Source organism: Petromyzon marinus, chromosome 24, assembly GCF_048934315.1.
Source record: "Petromyzon marinus isolate PM22_M1 ecotype Great Lakes invasive population chromosome 24, UKy_Petmar_22M1.pri1.0, whole genome shotgun sequence".
Classification (NCBI taxonomy): Eukaryota; Metazoa; Chordata; class Hyperoartia; order Petromyzontiformes; family Petromyzontidae; genus Petromyzon; species Petromyzon marinus.
In genome coordinates this window covers 17,061,881-17,079,565 of record NC_133690.1, presented here as the reverse complement: position 1 = coordinate 17,079,565, position 17,685 = coordinate 17,061,881, and the positions used below count along the sequence as shown (strand labels likewise).

Sequence of the window (17,685 nt, the reverse complement as noted above, 5' to 3'; positions counted from 1 at the left end):
ACGGGGTAGAGGTTGCAAAGATGAATATACGAGGGCCTGCAGGGTTCAGATATGCGGTAGGAGAGTCCAGAGCCCCAGGGGCCATCTACCATTGGCAGGTGTGCATTACTTGCTAATCATTTCGATCACCTGGACCAACGACATCTGCCTTCTCAACATCGGTCACGAGGCAGACCTTGCCTGACATGACCGTCCGCGTGACTACCGTGGGTGTGGCCGACGAGATTCGTGCCTCGTCACAACGGTGCCCCTAAGGCGTTGGTGCAGTCGCCGTAGTACGACAGCGCAACCGTGAACAAAATCACAAGCTGGATTGCGTTTCTAGCGTACTTCATCATCTGCGCTGTGCTGTGCCCCGTGCAGTACCCAAGCTCCTGAGTCTCCTCGTAAGGAATCGCGATGAGGGTGGATCAGGGGTTAGAGATGGTGAGCTGGCACCGCCAAGATCATAGGTTCAGTCGCCTGTGATTAAAGCTGGGTTTTTGTAGTTGATCATCTCACGCTTATCACCAATAACTGGCATAATATAAAATGTAAAAAAAAACAACAACCCCATAACATTAAGATGTGTTCGGCACTTTTTTTTGGCTAAATATTGTTCAAGATCGCTTGAAGGGGTGTCTCAAAGTAGCTCTGCGATATCTGCTTCCACGGGCCACTCTAGAAAATGCGGGCATGGTTGGATTAAAAACTGTGGGTAAAGAGACAAAACTGACGACTCGTTTTAAAAACATAACCACAATGCTCTTTTCTTCTACGAGCAGCCAGATTTCTTTGTCCCCACCACCATTTTAAATTCCCGCACACACACACACACAAGCAGACACGGACACACCGACACACCAACACGCTCGCTCGCACAAAGATGAGGGCCGGCCCGAGGCAACTTGCCGTGGAAAATTAATAACTTGACGGACCGGTCCTGGGCAGCCCCCCAGCGGGCGTGTCTCAGTGTTCGCGCTCTGAATGTTCTGTTTATTTCATATTTCATCTCACCGCCCGCATTGGCGATCAGGGCTGTCACAGGACGGCACTGCTGTGTGTGGATTTGGTCACGGAGGGGATTTGGGGGGTTGGGGGTCGTTGGAAGGGTGCCGCGGTGGCAAGATGTCAACTACCTCGCCTGGTACGCGGGAGGTCGTGGGTTCGATCCGGACCCTGACGCCTGTTGTATATTTGGAGTTTGCGGTGTCTCTCTCCCCGTGGTCGTGGATTTTTTCCCGGGTCCTCCGGTTTTTCCCTCCACTTTTAGAATAAACATCACACGTTTAGAGGATTTGGCTGCTATAAGTTTCCGCACGATAAGCCACTTCGTTCAGCTATCATTTGTGATAGCCTGGCCCCTTATGAAAAAGCTATACAGCTCGGTGGGCTTTACCGAGACAAATAAACAAAGTTCAGTGTTGAGTTTAAGTGGTTTAGCCTCATTCCCACCCACCTGACTCTGCCCCCCCACCCCCCTTTCTAAAAAACTGTTGGTACAATATCCAACAACAGGAGTGGGATAAAATATGAGTGCTGGACTCATTTAAGTCAGGGACAGGCGTCGTAGCCTCAACTTATACACCGTGGGTGAGGGCCGGGGCAGAATCCGTGATAGGCAAGGGCAGTTCACCACCCTAACGCATACAGTTTAGCACTTAACTAATGTTGAAAGTTTATTGAACATCACTGACTGTCGTGTTCCTTCTGCCCCCCCATCCCCATGAGTTGTTCTCTAGCCCCTGCCACCCGTGTAGACGAGACCACGTTAGACGCATGTAGCCCCTGCCTCCCGTGTAGACGAGACCACGTTGCACGCATGGCACGAAGCGTGAATGGGCAAGGTGAGAGATGGGGAGGAGGGGAAGCCACGAAGCTATTTTGTTCTGTTCATTCGGTGGCCAAAGGTATTCTTTACTATTTGCGGTCGTGAATGAAGTTCCTTGACATTGTGTTTGTTAACTGCTATCGCATTTATAGTTGGCAAAGGCAATCCCACGCAGTTTCCCTTAGGTAAGAGGAGAGATCGGTAACCACCGAAGGTAGCAAGATGCGAGTCGAACCGATTTCCTTACACAGCCAATGAAAGTGACTCGCTGTACTCGATACACCCCCACTCATTGGCACGTGGAGAAATTGTAACCGCTAATAAATAAAGTTATGCCACTTCAGGCGGAACCGATAAGTGACGTATCTGCTCTGGAATCGTGGCAGTGTTGTGAGCAAACATCACGATGCAGATAATTATTTCGCTGCTTTACATTTTCACGTGATATGAAGCCACTTCGTTGAGCCATCATTTGTGGCCTGGTCACTTCTAATAGCTCAGTGGGCTTTACCTGACAAGATAAAGAATATATATTTTTAAAGCTTTCGTGACTGCAGGGATTCATATTTTTGGTTCTTTCGGTTAAATCACGTAGAAGGGAAACCAAGAATATTAGTTTTATTTGTATATATGTTTAAGTCATTTATTTACCTTTACTATACTTTTCACTCCTATCGTGTTTTCGTACAGTTTGTTGTTGTAACGTTCTGACCCCGCAGCCCCTACTGGACATCTGTGAAAAAGAGCTTCATAGCTCATCGGATTACCCCAGTATGAATGCATAATCTGATTCTGAGTACTGTATCTCATGTCCAGCTGCTTTTGTCTCCCCACTGAACTGGCCACTTGGTTTATCCTTGAGTAAACTGAGATTGAGGGCCAGGTGAGTGCCGAGTAACATCTACCACCAGTACTGGGCTTGGTCAGGAACTCATTGCAAAGACTCCAATATCATAGCATCATGCCAACTAACCACTGCGACACTACCTCCCCATCGACACACAAAAATTCAAACTGTTCGGAGCAAGGTGCAGTTAGCGAGCGCCTATTCGGGCTAGCACCATGTCGAGCCACATTTGTTCACGCAGGGCTGATGTTTACACAACACATCAGGTGTCCGGATACCTTAGACGGGTTAATATTTGCCACAGGAGGGTGGAGCGGTGGCACAGGGGTTCGTGGACTGCGCTACGAACCCTGGCTTGAGTGGTGAAGTGGCTCTGAGCCATCGCCCTTCACCGACCACGCCGGCCCGCGTGGTGAAGCAGTCAATCAACTACTGCACATGAAATGGAGGTGTTTGTTCGTCAAGAGACGGCAAGAGGTTGCTCCCCCCCCTCCGACGCCCCCAACGTGCCGGGGTGCAACCTCCACCACTCTGGAATTGCAAGACTGTGGGAGCTGCCGGAACGCGATGAGCAGCAGCAGCAGCTGAGGGATCGGCGGCGCGTTTGGGCTTGCCAGGAAATGTCTGCGCATGGCTGCCTCTCAGAAAAACTCCACGGCTTGCCGTCAGCCGCCCACCATTCTTTCGGCGCTATGCACTTTGACCCCAGGGGTCGCGTAGCCTTTGACGAGTTATGTTATTGTTTGTTTGTTTTGTAGCGGGTTTTGTGCTGTCAGCATCCGGAGATGAAGCGTTCGTCCCGGACGTTTGTGAAGCGTGTATGGCGGTGCATCAAGTTAGAAGAAACTATTTGAAAGTGATGGAAGTTTTTTTTTTGTTTACAGTCATGGGCAAATTTGTTGGGAAGCCAGTTTAATCACGGGCGGCTGAAACCCGGATTCAAACCCAGGAATGCCAAGTCCGAAGCACCTGGGCGATCTGAGTCACGTGGCTAATCACCAACGTAATTCTTTCTCTGGAGCAAGGTGACAGTACTATCCGTGGTCATGCAATCCAAAGTTCAGGTGTCCTAGCTTTACCTCGATATCTATGAGGACAAAGGCTATTTGGTGAATGACCCAGGCTATTGCTGAGCAGTGTTTGCAGCTCTTGCTGCCAATTGACGCCTGCGTCCAGGTAAACACTTTGGCGTAACCCCGGCCCATGCCGGCGCAGGGCAGCGAGCGGGAAAACAATTCGCGCCTTTGTCCCCGCTGCTGATGTAAAATTAACGAAACCGGAGAGGGGCGACGGTTACACGGCCCCTCCCCGAAGCCAGCCCCGAGGCGACTGCAGGTGCGAGACGTCAATCGGGAGAGTTTGTCAAACGTGGCACACCCACTGGACTTGCAACCCAGAGGGTCGCCAGCTTAACAAGTACATGGGCAGGTTGATTAAATCCCCCCCTCCCCTCTGCTGCTGTGCACCAGCGGTATAAATGGGTTGACCGCAGTTATTAAATCGTCAGGTTGCGTGCGGTGGGGTTAAATGTGGGTAAATCCCACCCCTTCAGAGATGTACCAGAGAGCGTAGGCAGGGTAGGCCAAAATACCCTCCACTAGAGGGGGCTCTCTACAGCTCCCTCTAGTGAGGAGGCTTCTTCCAACAGAAGGGGAGTGAGCGAGCAATTACAGTGCTGCGCCTTTACCTTCGTTAAAGAGCGCACCACCTCATGAGCCAGACCTCGTTCCTCGGTGCCTCATTCCTTTAGCAGTCTCAGGCCCCACACCACAAGCCAGCCTGAATTCAAATCAATCTAAATGGTGCTCGCTGACCCATTACAACCGTCAACAGCTTGGTGGTCCCTAAGCCCAGAGGTGGAAAAATCCACCCGTTGCATATTTGCAAGCGGCCAAATATACAGCAGGCGACGTCGAGGGTCGGGGATCGAACCCACGACCCCCCGTCCCCGGGCCGCGAGTCTCACCGGGCCCGGTACGCGGCGGCTCTTGCCGCTGAAGCAGCCCGTGGTGTCGTCGTCGGGCCCGGCCATGTTGCGGGTGGGGTACGAGGGCGGCTCCTGCAGAATGTCGGCGTAGCGGTTCGGGGCCTCCTCGCCCAGCTGGTAGGAGAGGTTGCGCAGGGTGCAGACGCAATTCTCCACCGTGCCCAGGGTGCGACCCACGCGAGCCTGCTGCTCCACCCGGACGGACGGACGGACGGAGGCGCCACCAGGTGGAACGGGAAGAGCGGCGGGAGCGAGGGCGGAGGGCGTGAGACGGGACGGGCGGAGACAAAAAGACCACGGGTTAGTTGAGAAAATAATAATCGTCGTTTTATCAAACATTTACAGGTACACTTTGTCACGATGCTACCGACTGACTAACTGTGGTGCACCCATTTAACCTGCTTGGGGGGACAGGGGCGGGAGGGGGGAGGTGGAGATTTAACAAACTTGTTTGTGCGTACGTTGAACTTCTATTGCACCGTACGTAGCCAGCCGTGCTAATCGGAGGTGCGGGGGAAGGACAGCAAAAACTTGCACAGTTGTTGCAAATGTCGTGTCCGGGGACACTCTGGCTTGCGGGTTTTGTATCTCGATTTCTAATCGCTACTCAAGCCAAACCCGCACGTCGACGACAATGAAGAAGACGCAGAAAGAAGAGGCAACTGACCCGCTCCTCGAGCTTGCCGGACGTGACGGCATTTTCGGTGAAGAGCGAAAGCGACTCGACCAGCCCCTCGCACTCGCGCATCTGCTTGCGTGCCTCCACGCCCGCCGAGCTCAGGTTCCTGCGGCCACGACGATGGCACACAACGTGCGGCACGCGACATATGTGCGTCACGGGCAGCGCGCGTCGCGAGCCACACTCGCACAAGCCCTCCTGCGCCCCTCGCTAAGCAAGGTGGCGGGTCTTGAGTCATCCAGGGTGCTTCAAGTTTCTAGTGCCAGAGCTTTCGTGACCTTGGGTGCGGTGCCGGATGGACACGTGGTGGTGCAGAGGTGACCGCAACGGCCGCCCTTTTCGCGCCGCTGCATTGTGCGTCACGCACCTCAGGCATCCCGTGGCGTTGTAGAAGATCTCGGGGTCACTGTTGAGCGTGTTGGCCACGTTGCCGACGCCCGAGTGCGGCACCACCCCTCGCTCCACCAGCGGATCCAGCACCTCGTGCAGCAGCTGCTGCTTCAGCTCCTCGCACGACGACAGGTTCCACAGGGCGCCTGGGGTCACGCGCCGGGGGGTCGGGAGGTCGGGGAGGTCAGGGCGGTCCCGGGCGTGAAGGATCAGGGGTGGGCGGCAGTATTTTGTCGAGGCTCTTTGCAGGTGGCGGAACATAGTTCATGCTACACGTGTGTAGTAAGCTGCGTGCCGGCCGTGTGAGGTATGTATCACGCGATAGTATATCCCGATGTGTTCCAGACGTGCCCAAGGAATTGTGTCGGCGTTTCGCAAGTGAACACTCGGTCGTCGTCGTCGTCATCGTGACCAGTCCACTGCTGGATGATTGCTCACCCGTGGCCTGCCGCAGCACCTCCTTGTCCTTGCTGGCGCCCAGCATGCCGGCGAGCGCCGGGATGCCTTGCACGTTGCGCAGCTCCAGCTTGTTGCGCTTGTCCTCGAAGATGACGTTGCGCAGCGCCCCGCACGCCGCGCTCTGCACCTCCGCGCTCCGGTTCTCCTGCAGCAGCTCCACCAGGTCCCGGATGCCCATCAATGTGTAGACCTGCGCGCGGGCGACACGAGCGGCGACGTCACTTCCGGCACCGCACTCGCAACGGCAACAAACAACAACAGACTACAGCAAACGATAACGGTAACAGTTTAACACGTAGCAAGGCTTTCGCGATCAATATCATCCATAATAGAGGTTTTTTTGGGGTTAGATCGCGTAAATATATAACGGTAACGGCCACCATTCGCGGATAAGCGACGGTGACGTCGCCCGCTGAGCGCTCGTTCTGGGCCGGGCTGCTCTTGGTGCCGCGTCAAGCGTCGGAGGCTCGCTGATAGGAAGTCACAGGAGGTCATGGGACAGAGCCAAGTGTCGTGGGTTAAGCGGCTGAGATGACTGACAGACGGGCCGTCCGCGCTAACCGCCATGCCGCGCACCGCACGCACGCGAGAGCGCGCCGTGTCACGCGCGCCTGCGAGACCGCGCGCGCGTTTGTGAGGTGAACACGCCCGGGCGTGTGTTCGTGCGCGCCGGCGTGCCTTGTCCTTGTTGGCCTGGTTGCGGTAGCAGGCGCTCTGGATGAAGGCCGAGGCGTAGGCGAGGTCCTGCGGGTCCCGCTTGGTGCGCAGGATCTCCACCGCCTTCTCCAGCGTCATGCCCTGCGACAGCATCCTGCGTGGCGGGGGGGGGGAAGCGCCGCGTCAGCCCCCGCCGCCGCCGCCGCCGCCGTCGTCGCGGCACGAGCGAGACCGTGAGTGTTGCACTTATTGGGGGGAAATTGTTCTTTATAATTCTGAGCTCGAGGCTTTTCCTGACCTCCACTCGTGCCTTGTCGACATCGCACCTCCGACTAGCACGGTTGGCTACGTCCGGTGCGAAAGGAGTTCAACGTACATACGTGCGTCATATAAAGCGGTGCGAAAAAAGGTTCAGTCGTGCGTACTGTCACACGAGTCCTCTTGCTGTGGGGTACACGTCACAGCTGACGTCCCACTTAGCGGGACGTGGGACCCTCCAGGGTAACCGAATGTCACAATGATCTGCTACGTTATCTATTCTCGTGCATGAAATATACCTTCTACACTAGAGAACACATTCTTGCATATTTAATGTACGTTATACACTACACAACGGTTTTTTTGTGGATTTAAGCTGTATATTAAACACAGTACACATCCCGATGTTACACCTCAATTTCCCAGCACGTCATCCCGTCTGCTTTTTTCTTACCCGGTATGCGCCCACCCCCCCACCTTTAACCACTGCAATCAGCGACCTCCTGACCTCGCCTGCCTGCCTGCCCCTTGCCACAATGCCCCCCCCTCCCCCACCACATTCCCACTACCAGTTGGGGCATCAGCAAAGCTCTTTGGAAAGTTCGGTGAAACCTCAGAACGATGCGTGTTAAACGTTGTGTGGTTTGTAATGACGTGGTCATTATTAATTCATCTCCCACCGGTCCGATGAACTGTCACAAATTGAGATGCAACTTTTATTTATTTATAATCTCACTCTTATTCCCTCATTTGTATCGTTTCTCACGTTTTGTTTTCTTTATCTCATGCGTCCAGTTTTCTCTTCTCCAGTAGCTCGTATGTAACATCTACAACAATGTAGCAGCCCTTTGTCAATACACTGCTAGATGAAGGGCTCTCAACACCATGTGAGCACACTGGTCGGCCTGGGCAGGTAAAGAGGGAGGGCCCAGGAATGGTGTGGACATCGCGTTCCACTCGTGTTAGCCACAGCCCGGGAATTGACCTCAGGTCACCGGAGTGACAGAGCATTGCGCAAACCGCTTCACCGCCGCTCCACCCCTATCATCATCATTATTGTATAATTGTGTTTGTGTAAATTATATTAGTACTAATGTAGGCGCGAATGGTGAGTTAAGAGTGGTTCAGCGGTTTATGGTGAGGACAGTGAGGAGCCTGTCGGAGACAGTATGGCAAGCAGGATTGTGACCTATCTGACCCATTCTTCCCTGCGCGAGTGGATATTCTGTGGACGCTGCAGTTTCATGCCACATGTGAAAATATTTCATAAAAGGGATCGGCCAATCGCGCTAAAAGAAGGCACGTACCCAAGAGAATCTCGAGACTCGGTGAGGCTTCCTGGGTAAATAAGAGACTTGGGGAAAAATTCTTAACATAGACGGGGAATCTTAGCCCGTGTTCTCTGTCTCTGACTGTGCCTGCAGACAGCCTCACGCGTATATTTGCCCAGACAATCTTCATGGCCATTCACTTGTAATAATATTATCTCTTCATAGTGCTTTCGAACGAAGGTTGAAACTGTCAATGCATCGGCTCTGTCATCTGTCTGCCCCTCATTGTCTGTCAGGCAAATGAAGAGAGCTACAACTCTCGTAAAAGGTGATCCTATATAAACAACAAGAGCTCAGTATAAAAGTCGTGTCGCTTATCAGGGATTTAACCTATAGAAAACCGGCGAAATGTATCGAAGCGTTGTCCAAAACCTTGAGAGACAACCTAGAGTAAAATACTGTAGAACTGTTAGCAAATATGCAAAGGCATTTTGCTCTGACAGACACGCATCAGCTTACGTAACTGCTAACCAAATATGTTTGAGGTCTACCGCGTACCTGTAGCTAATGCTTACTCCTTGCATGTGCATGATTATATCTTCCTTATCTTTTTTAAGTGTTAGTCACGTCAAAGTGTCTCTCTGTTCAAGGTCAGTTTTTTCCTCATCTTTGAGCCAGTGGCAGAAATTCCATGTTCCTATGGAACAGGTCAACCTGGACCCAGGTCTCCCGTAACAATATACCCGTATTCTCAACATCCCATCACCTAGTCGTAAATAATTACTACAGTACTACACGGGTCTCTGCATAGGACAACTAAAGTTGACTGCCACAATGCGGCATTCCATTTTAATCACCCCCAAAGGAATCATGGATGGGCTGAATCGATGTCGTAGCTGTTAACCCATCACGGTTTAACTGTATTCTTGTACAGAGAAATTGAGTTTTCAGATCCATACGGCATACGGCCGTTTCAATATGGGCAAAAGAAATGTCTTTGTTTGTGTTTCTTCCTTCTGATGGGACTTTGTAGGATAAACATTGAGATTTATGAGGGCACCAGGTGACCAATAAGGTCTGAATTGGTCTGTAATGCGGTAGGGCACTGATCAGGGGTTGACAGGTATGTGTATAGTAGTGTATAGTGTAGGGTATAGTGTAATGTATAGTCGTGTATAGTGTAGTGCATAGTAGTGTCGAGTGCAGTGTAGTGTATAGTAGTGTATTGTATAGCAGAGTGAGTAGGATGGACGTTGAGGTGTATAAGGGCATGGGGTTGACTGGTATGCAATCAATCTACAAAAAAATGTTATAAAAAATAAAAACAACCTCCACCAAATTCGCCGAAAGTAAAACGCTTAAAATGAGGAACACGTTGGTTCGATATTGAGGTCGGCTCAAGTCTTGCTGGAGGAACGCAGTTTCGGTTCGGTTGACGTCGTCGAGGTTTTAACGGCGTTATCAGCGGACGCGCCAGTGGAGTTCCCCGCATCAACGGAGCGGCGTCAGTTGTGTCGGTGATTGCACCTCCGCAAAACGAGATTATATCTCTCCCGCACCCGCAACGGCACACATTTTAAGGCCCCAGCAACCACCAAACCACCATCGTGCAGGTTTGTCACGGATGTGCATGGGGTACAGCTCTCCACCGTGTTTTCAGGCTTGCACCGCGTTTCCTTTCGCGTCATAACCAATTGAATTCACATCAGTTCCTGCGCACGGAGTGAAACGTCGGACACCACGCCGAATGGCGCGTGACATAACCCCAAGAACGCATCAGAGATGTTGAATTCCAACTGACCCCAAGAAGCATCAGAGATGTTGAATTCTAACTTCTCCCCCCCCCCTCCCAAAACCGCAAAGCTGTGGTACATTCCAGGCCTCCGTCTGTAACTCTACCACCTCCCACCCCTACGACCGCCTCATGTCTTGGTACGCTCCAGATTAGCAGCTCAAGGTGGCTTACAGCTCGTGTTTACCTTGAGAGTTGCCAACAGGACAGGGCGTGTTTTTATTCATTATTTTACTCTTTGCCCTCGTCTACTGTGCCCACATCTTTGCCTCCACGTTGCCCCAGGCAGCCACAATTTGGATGAATTCGTAATTAAGCCCAACTTCCATAACGTTCTGGCGAAACTGAGTTCGGGTGGTTAGTAATGACTCTGTAATGCCCATGCTTTATAAAAACATATCGGATTTTTACACTTGGCTTAATGGCATCAATAATCTGTGTTCTTAGGTTCTGCGCATTCAGGCAAGGCCTGCTCAGATATCGCTCGCTGCTGCTGATAGTCACGGCTCAGAATCGAACTCAGATTGCCGGTTTGTAGCACAGTGCGCTAACCATTGCGCCACTGCTCCTCCGAGACAATATTATTCCGATGTTAGTTTTATGGGTCATTCATAAAAGCCTTGCCTGTTATTTACTTCCCACAGTGTTGTGCAAGTGGTAATATCTTCCAAAGTAGAGCCAACATATGGTAGTAAGGCATACAGGTTGCCTGCGTGTTAATCTGCTCTGGGTAATCCGACTTAGAGCCACATGCAGTAAAACATGGACGAACGGGTAAAACATCTCAATCTAGAGCCCTCCTGAAAGAGAGTCTGGAGACGCAGTGAGAATTTCCTTAACACGTGTGAGGATGACATTTTTTAAAATAGCTTTTTGTTTGCCAATTTTACTCTGCTTGCCATTAGCCAAAGCATCCATTCGGAACACTGACAGGGCAGAGCAATCACATGTGTTAGAGAACGACCCGTGGAAGAAGATGTCACAGAGCTACTTCAAGTGATTTCTTAGTCACACTTCCGGGTGCTGCTTCACTTTCTCACACACTTTACAGATAATTATTGCATAACAAACCACATTTTACATTTAAAATCTCAGAGCTTGGAATTGAATTGATTAAATTTGGCAAAACAAATCCAAATTTTGAATTTTCTCCTTGCAGTCCATGGTTGACCGGTCTGAGACCATCAACTCACAACACTTGAGAATCAGGGGCATCTTAAAACAGGAATTGAAAATCAGGATCTCGATGATGCCGGCTCAGCGGAGCACATGGTACGCCACCACATTCTGTGGCGGTGACGTAGGCCTCGCCGTAGCGCGTTTCGTCCGCTTGCTGCAGAGGTGTTGACGGCTTTAACCCAGCGGCTGCCCTGATTAACACTGCAGGTGTACGAATTGTAAACAAAAATAATACATGCGTCGTCTGATTAACAAGTTAGACCGTTAAGAGATTTCTGTGATGTCATTCCAAAGAGTAGGCCATTGTACTTGCGAGCCTCATGGTCCAAATTTTAAAATGACCTGCATATCACTGAATTGGGATTGCACATCAGGGCAATCGTCACCCCCCCCCCCCCGCCACTGCCAAAACGTGACAGCAACGTTAAAAAGCCATGAGAATCTACGAGGCTTTCCTGGGTACACAAACATAACATTGCCTGTACCATCCCCGCCACCACAACGCCCCAATGCTCGCCCACCGCTCGCCCACCGCTCGCCCACCGCTCGCCCACCACTCGCCCAACGCTGCCGGGACGTACGTGTTGAAGGACGCCTGCGCCGTGCGGCCCCATTCGGCGCCACTCGACGTGTGCTGCATGGTGGAGAACTGCGACGCGGTGCTCTGCGCCGGGCTCGGCGGCCGGACCTGCTCCTGCTGCTGCACCTGCTGCAGCTGCTGCACCTGCGTGGTGCGCACCATTGTGCTTGCGGTGGCGCTCGATCCGAATCCGCTGCGGCTCTCTTCGGCCGCCTGATCGGCTCCGGCGTAATCCAACTGGTCGTAGCTCGGCGCGGTGGTCGGGCGTCTCAGAGGCATCGTCTGCTGCACCAGCTGCGGAGGCGGCAGCTGCTGCAGCTGCTGCTGCTGTTGCTGCTGCTGCTGTTGGTAGCTCTTTGACATGGTGCTGCTTTGCTGATGATGGTGGTGGTGGCGGTGCTGCTGCTGCTGACCCATGTTGGGCATGGTCTTAGAATACTGCAGTGGCGGCTGTTGGGGCACCACATACTCCTCGTAGTAACCGCCGCCGCCACCGCCGGCCATCGAGTAGTGGCCGAGCGTCGTGATGCCATTCGCAGGCGGCGCCGGTGCGGGCGTTACCACCCGCGACATGGTCGTCTGCCGACGGTTCATCGACTGGAGCCCGCTGGCGCTCTGCGACCCGTACATGCTTTGCCGCTCGAGGACCACCCTGGGGGCTGGCAGCGGCTGCTCGCCGGGGCTCACGTCAAGGCGCAGGGACGGCGGGCCGGGCAGCCGGATGTCGTCGTACACTAGCGGGCGCGCCACCGACAGCGTGCGCCGCCCGTAGCTCGTGTAGCCGTCCACGGCCGACGAAGCGGTGCCGGGCCGCCGGTAAGTGTCGCCACCGTTCTCCGCCCGCCGCATGCCGTCGCCTGCGCCCGCCGTGCGAGGACGGGAGATCTGGGGTGGGCGGAGACGGAGGGGAACGTGGCAACGCGAGCAGTGGTGGGTTAGGACCTACGGCTGGAAAGATTGGTTGAGGCCGATTGGGGTGGCTCGCGTTTGTAACCGACTGCTGTGGTTTAGCCGTTGAGCTTGAAATGCAGAGGTTGCCCGGTTTGAATCTCCCGGAGTGACGGATGGAACGACGAGGCAACTTTTTAAAATCCGTCTGCCCCTGCCCACCCAGCAGTATAGACGGGTGCACCACAGTTAGTTCATCGGCACGTTGAGCGTGGCGAAATCGTGTGGGAACTCTTCTAAGATGTCTGGCCAACGTGGAAGAGTAGGCTAAATTACCTCTCGAGGGGCTGTCTAGAGCTCCCCTTAATGGAGGCTCTTCCGACAGCAGCGGTACGAGTAAACGATCCTTGGGGTTGCAACTTCACAATTTCCCTTTTAATAATGGTGTCCGCGAGCGCCTATTGAGTGAGGCCAGCACTCCACACTGTGACCACACCACACAGTACTCATCTTGCACTTAATTGACCGTGATGGGGAAGGTGAAGTCTGCTCCAAATATAATAATCCATTGGTAATTACCATGGCCAGGGATTGAACCTAAGGTGGGCCAGGGTCACAGTAGCAGTGCTCTCGCTGTATATGAAACATCACGACACCACTCGGCACATGACACATCGCAACACAACTCGGCACATGAACATTGGGACAACAACACGCATGCGCGGTGGCGCATGTGCTGGATTGCCGTCTCCATCTGCCGCTGACCAGCCTAAAGCGATTATCAAGGTTTTGTAAAACTCCCCACCCCGCCCCTGCACAGTGGCATGTTAGTGACAAGAACACGGGACTCATCGGAGCAGTAGCGCTGAAACCGCCAAACATCCTGCTTTATTAATAAGTGATTACATTTGGAATTTGCGCCACTGTCATGGTGCGCGGCTATCGTGAAGGCGCTGCGTTTCGCAGGCGAGTGCAAGTCTCTTCCAGCGGGGGGTATAGATATGTGTAGCTAAGTGTAGTCTCGTCCAGCGAGGGGAGTAGCTATGTGTATCTAAGTGTAGTCTCTTCCAGTGGGAGGCGGTGTAGTTATGTGTAGCTAAGTGTAGTCTCTTCCAGCGGGGGGTGTAGCTATGTCTATCGAAGTGGTCTCTTCCAGCGGGGGGTGTAGCTATGTGTAGTCTATGTGTAGCTAAGTGTAGTCTCTTACAGTGGGGAGGTGTAGCTGTGTGCTTTGACCCAAATCAAGTAATTTGCGATTGATGGCCAAAAAAAATGTGATCATGGTGCCGAAACAACATGCGGCCCCGCTTGTTTTCAAATAACGTCGTGGGATCTCCCAGCGTCCAACGTGAAGCAGACGACGAGGCACACGCAGCTGTGGTTCATACACCCCACAGTGTTAAACAGGGCAGCCACTGGGGCTCTAACTGCAAGTCTCTGCAAACAAAAGAAGCAGTAAAATCACGCCGCCACTCGGCCACGTCACCGCCGGCACAGTCCCTGGAGGTCTCAGAAACTGTCCTAGTGTGTCCGCCGATGCATTTGCGAAAATCTGGATATTCTTCTCGGTTTAATATATTCTCGCCTCATCCTTGACCCACAATACGGGCAAAGGGTGGGGGGCACCATTAGAGACTACCAGTAGGGCCACTCACCCTGATCCGGAGGCTAGTGGTGCAGTGGGCATGGCAATGTAAAAGTGGGCGGTGCCAACAGAGAGGGGCGTTGCTTCCAGCGCTCACCACATGTGCCGGTTGAGCCTCCCAGAAATGCGATAGCCGCGGCAGTCTCGTGCTGTTTGTTTAAAACACTGGCGGTGGTGGTAGTGGTACACATACCACCTCTACGATACGCTCGTTAGGCAGCACTCTGGCTTGACTCTCTCTCTCTCTGAACCTCCCGCCCTGCCCAGGTGTTGGCTCTGTTCCCAACCTCGAGCAGCATAAGGCTGAACACGTGGCCCCCTCCCTCTAACCCTCCCCCACCTATTCATCTTAAGTTACAGCTCGTCTAGAAATGCACGGAAGTGCCAACTACGGTTCTTCTTCTGCTCCTATGAGAGCGTTAATTGATGGAGACGAGGACAGAGAGCCGCGGGGGCGCCAAATTGTAATCGCAACACAGCGCACAGCGCTGCACGCACGCTCCAAAACCGGGCAAAGTTGCTCTCGATATAAAGTCAAAACTTCCGCAGATTTCCAATCGCCCTTTGGGTACAAATGTACTACAAACACGACCCCGGCCACACCCTTCCATTGCTTGTGCACTCCTCTACGTTTGATGCAGAAGTGCTGCTGGATGAACTGTCAGTCATGCTGTGATCAACCAACCAGTAATTACAATCTGGCTGCCGCCTGATGACACCGGCTGTAATTACTGGTGAAACGTCGTACTCGAATTGAAAATGTTGTGGATTTGCTCTCCAACACACCGGTGTGCTGTACTAGTAACGAATTAGCATGTTCTGCTTATGTGACAAACCTTACTAATTGGCTGTGTTGGGTGGTAGCGGGTTTAACAACACATTTATTATGAACACATTTGTATTTATGCGATCTAACCCAAAACACCTGTATTATGAACATAACAGGTTATTTGCTGCGCCGATATTTTCTAACGACTTAAGTCTACACTTAAACATTTGAATACACGTTCAAACATCTTTACATTTCCATAATGGGGAGTACTGCTTTGCATGTGCGTATGTAAGTTGAACTTCTTAGTGCCAGTTCCCTTCTCATCACTGCCTGTATTGTCGGGGTCTTTTTTCTATGTGCAACCTTTTTCTGCGATTACCTAATTAAATTGGCCTGAGGTGGCCTGTGGCATGGGAAACTGTTGCAGCTGCATCGCTCCTTGGAACAGACGGAGACAACGCCGAAGTATGCAGCGGCGTGACAGTCGACTGATTGTGTGAAGGCGCGGCTGGTAATGAACCCACCGAACAGAATTTGATTTCCGGCTACGGCTAACACTGGTGGCGAGTGACCTATGACCCGGTTTCGGGCTGCCTCCTTTGCGAGCCTGCGCTGACCAGCATGGTGAAGTATGATCAAACAACCTTCACAAACGACGCGTCACGAGGAAGGCTTCGTTCAGCGGGGGACCGACAAATCGGCTGTAAACACAACTACCTCTTCGGTGATAATGGTGATGACAAAACATCGACTGCTTAATAAGCTCAACATCCACACTCCAACGCTTCCCCCACCTCCATGGTTGGCGTCATCATAATTTATTATTTATAGCGCCGCCTCCTATGCAATCCATCTCGAGGCCTCGGAACAAAGTGGTTATCTGAGATAATAATAAAGTGGTTATTTGAGATAACGAGATAATTGGGATGCTGCCTTGGTGTGACGGTTAGCGCACTGGATTTACCATCCAGAGAAGGCCAGTATGGCCTCTTGGTGTGGCAGTTGGACGGCTTTCTCAGTTCTTAAATCCCCTTACCTCTGCGAATCACCATTATGAAGGAGTATAACGCCGTTATGCGATCGGCAGGGAGATTGCGGTGGGGTAAAGTGTGGGTAAGTCCCACCTCTTCCAAGGCATCTGGCCAGCGTGGAAGAGTAGGCCAAGCGGAGACCCTTCCGCCCACAGTGGCATGAGAATACGAATAATGGGCTCTGCCTGCACCGTTTTAACAACAGGATCGCAATGGTAAGAAAGTTGCCTGTAGACCCAAAAGTAACGTGACCTGGACACATCCTTGCTCACCTTGGTGTCGAAGATGTATCCCTGGGACCTGGACGAGAAGTTCCGTGTCGGGGTCTGCGCGAAGGACATGGATCCGCTCGCCTGCGACAGAGTCCCTCCGTTCATCGTCTGAGCGAAGAATTTCTCGGGCTGGCTGGCGGTTCGCTGGAGCCGTTGCGCCCTCGACTCTGCGGAACACACGTGCGTGGGGTTTGCTCGATCGAACGTTCACGATGGCACCTTTTGGAACTTGGTACTCACAGTCGGCGCTTAGCTTTAGCCAGGTCTGTTCGGGGTTGGCGACCCAGAAAAAGAAATCTGCGCCCAGCACACCACATCGAATATAGCTCTCGCCATGGCTTAGGCTACTAGTCACATGCCACCTACTCTAGTCTTCAAGCGGCCCAGAAAGTATTCCGTGAAAGACAGTGCTGCTGCCATCAATCCATAGCCCTATCTCTAACCTGGACTTTTATTTGTGTTGCTATGCATAGCTATGGCACGGTGATTTTTGAGGCCAGAACTTTTCTAACTTTCACCACGAATGTGAGAGAATGGCCCCGCAGAAGGAGATATCACAGAACTATTTCCAAGATCCCTTCAAGAGACTTCTTATCCACGCATTTGAGGCAGAGCGATTTCCCACATGCCCTGTGGCTGAAGGCCTCCCTGCACACATCGTGTCGTCTGTGGAGGGGTTGTTCGGCCATACTTCACCACATGAGCCGTGGCCGGGAATCGACCTCGTTTATCAGGGTTCATAGCACATTACTCTTTGGTTCTATTCGGTAAAGTCACTTAGGTAAAAATAAAATAACAAAAAATCACGACGTTTCGGCCACAACACAAGTGGCCTTCATCAGGTGAAGGGACTGGACTGTCCAGAGGACAGCGTTGGAGTGAAAACAGCAAGCCCAGGTCGCGTCCTTTAAGCTTTGTGGGAGGAAACAAAAAAACGCCTTGACAAAGGAATTAGCATTAAAATATGTACTGGACCGGCACGGTGGGGGGGGGGGGGGAGTTTACATAATGTTGGTGTGAAGGGAAATAAGCTGCTGTGAAAGTTTGGAATACCACTACTTGAATAAATATACTATACCATTGAAAATTAGTTTAATATTTGGTTTGATTTAGAACATCTTTCCAATGATTGCTTAATTTGAAACCATTCTCTCGGTTGAAATTGTGT

At 52.2% G+C, this 17,685-nt stretch overlaps 1 protein-coding gene across 1 annotated transcript in view; it reads right to left on the bottom strand.

Annotated features, from left to right (window-relative positions):
• LOC116945637 (plakophilin-1-like) overlaps positions 1–17,685 on the bottom strand; it is a 43,067-nt gene that overhangs the window by 15,915 nt on the left and 9,467 nt on the right. Inside the window, exons 3-9 of the mRNA XM_032960140.2 lie at positions 16,518–16,684; positions 11,911–12,794; positions 6,851–6,983; positions 6,152–6,362; positions 5,691–5,859; positions 5,312–5,429; positions 4,624–4,830 (exon numbers count right to left, since the gene is read on the bottom strand). Coding sequence (XP_032816031.2) covers positions 4,624–4,830; positions 5,312–5,429; positions 5,691–5,859; positions 6,152–6,362; positions 6,851–6,983; positions 11,911–12,794; positions 16,518–16,684 — 1,889 coding nt within the window. The remainder of the gene's footprint in view (positions 1–4,623; positions 4,831–5,311; positions 5,430–5,690; positions 5,860–6,151; positions 6,363–6,850; positions 6,984–11,910; positions 12,795–16,517; positions 16,685–17,685) is intronic.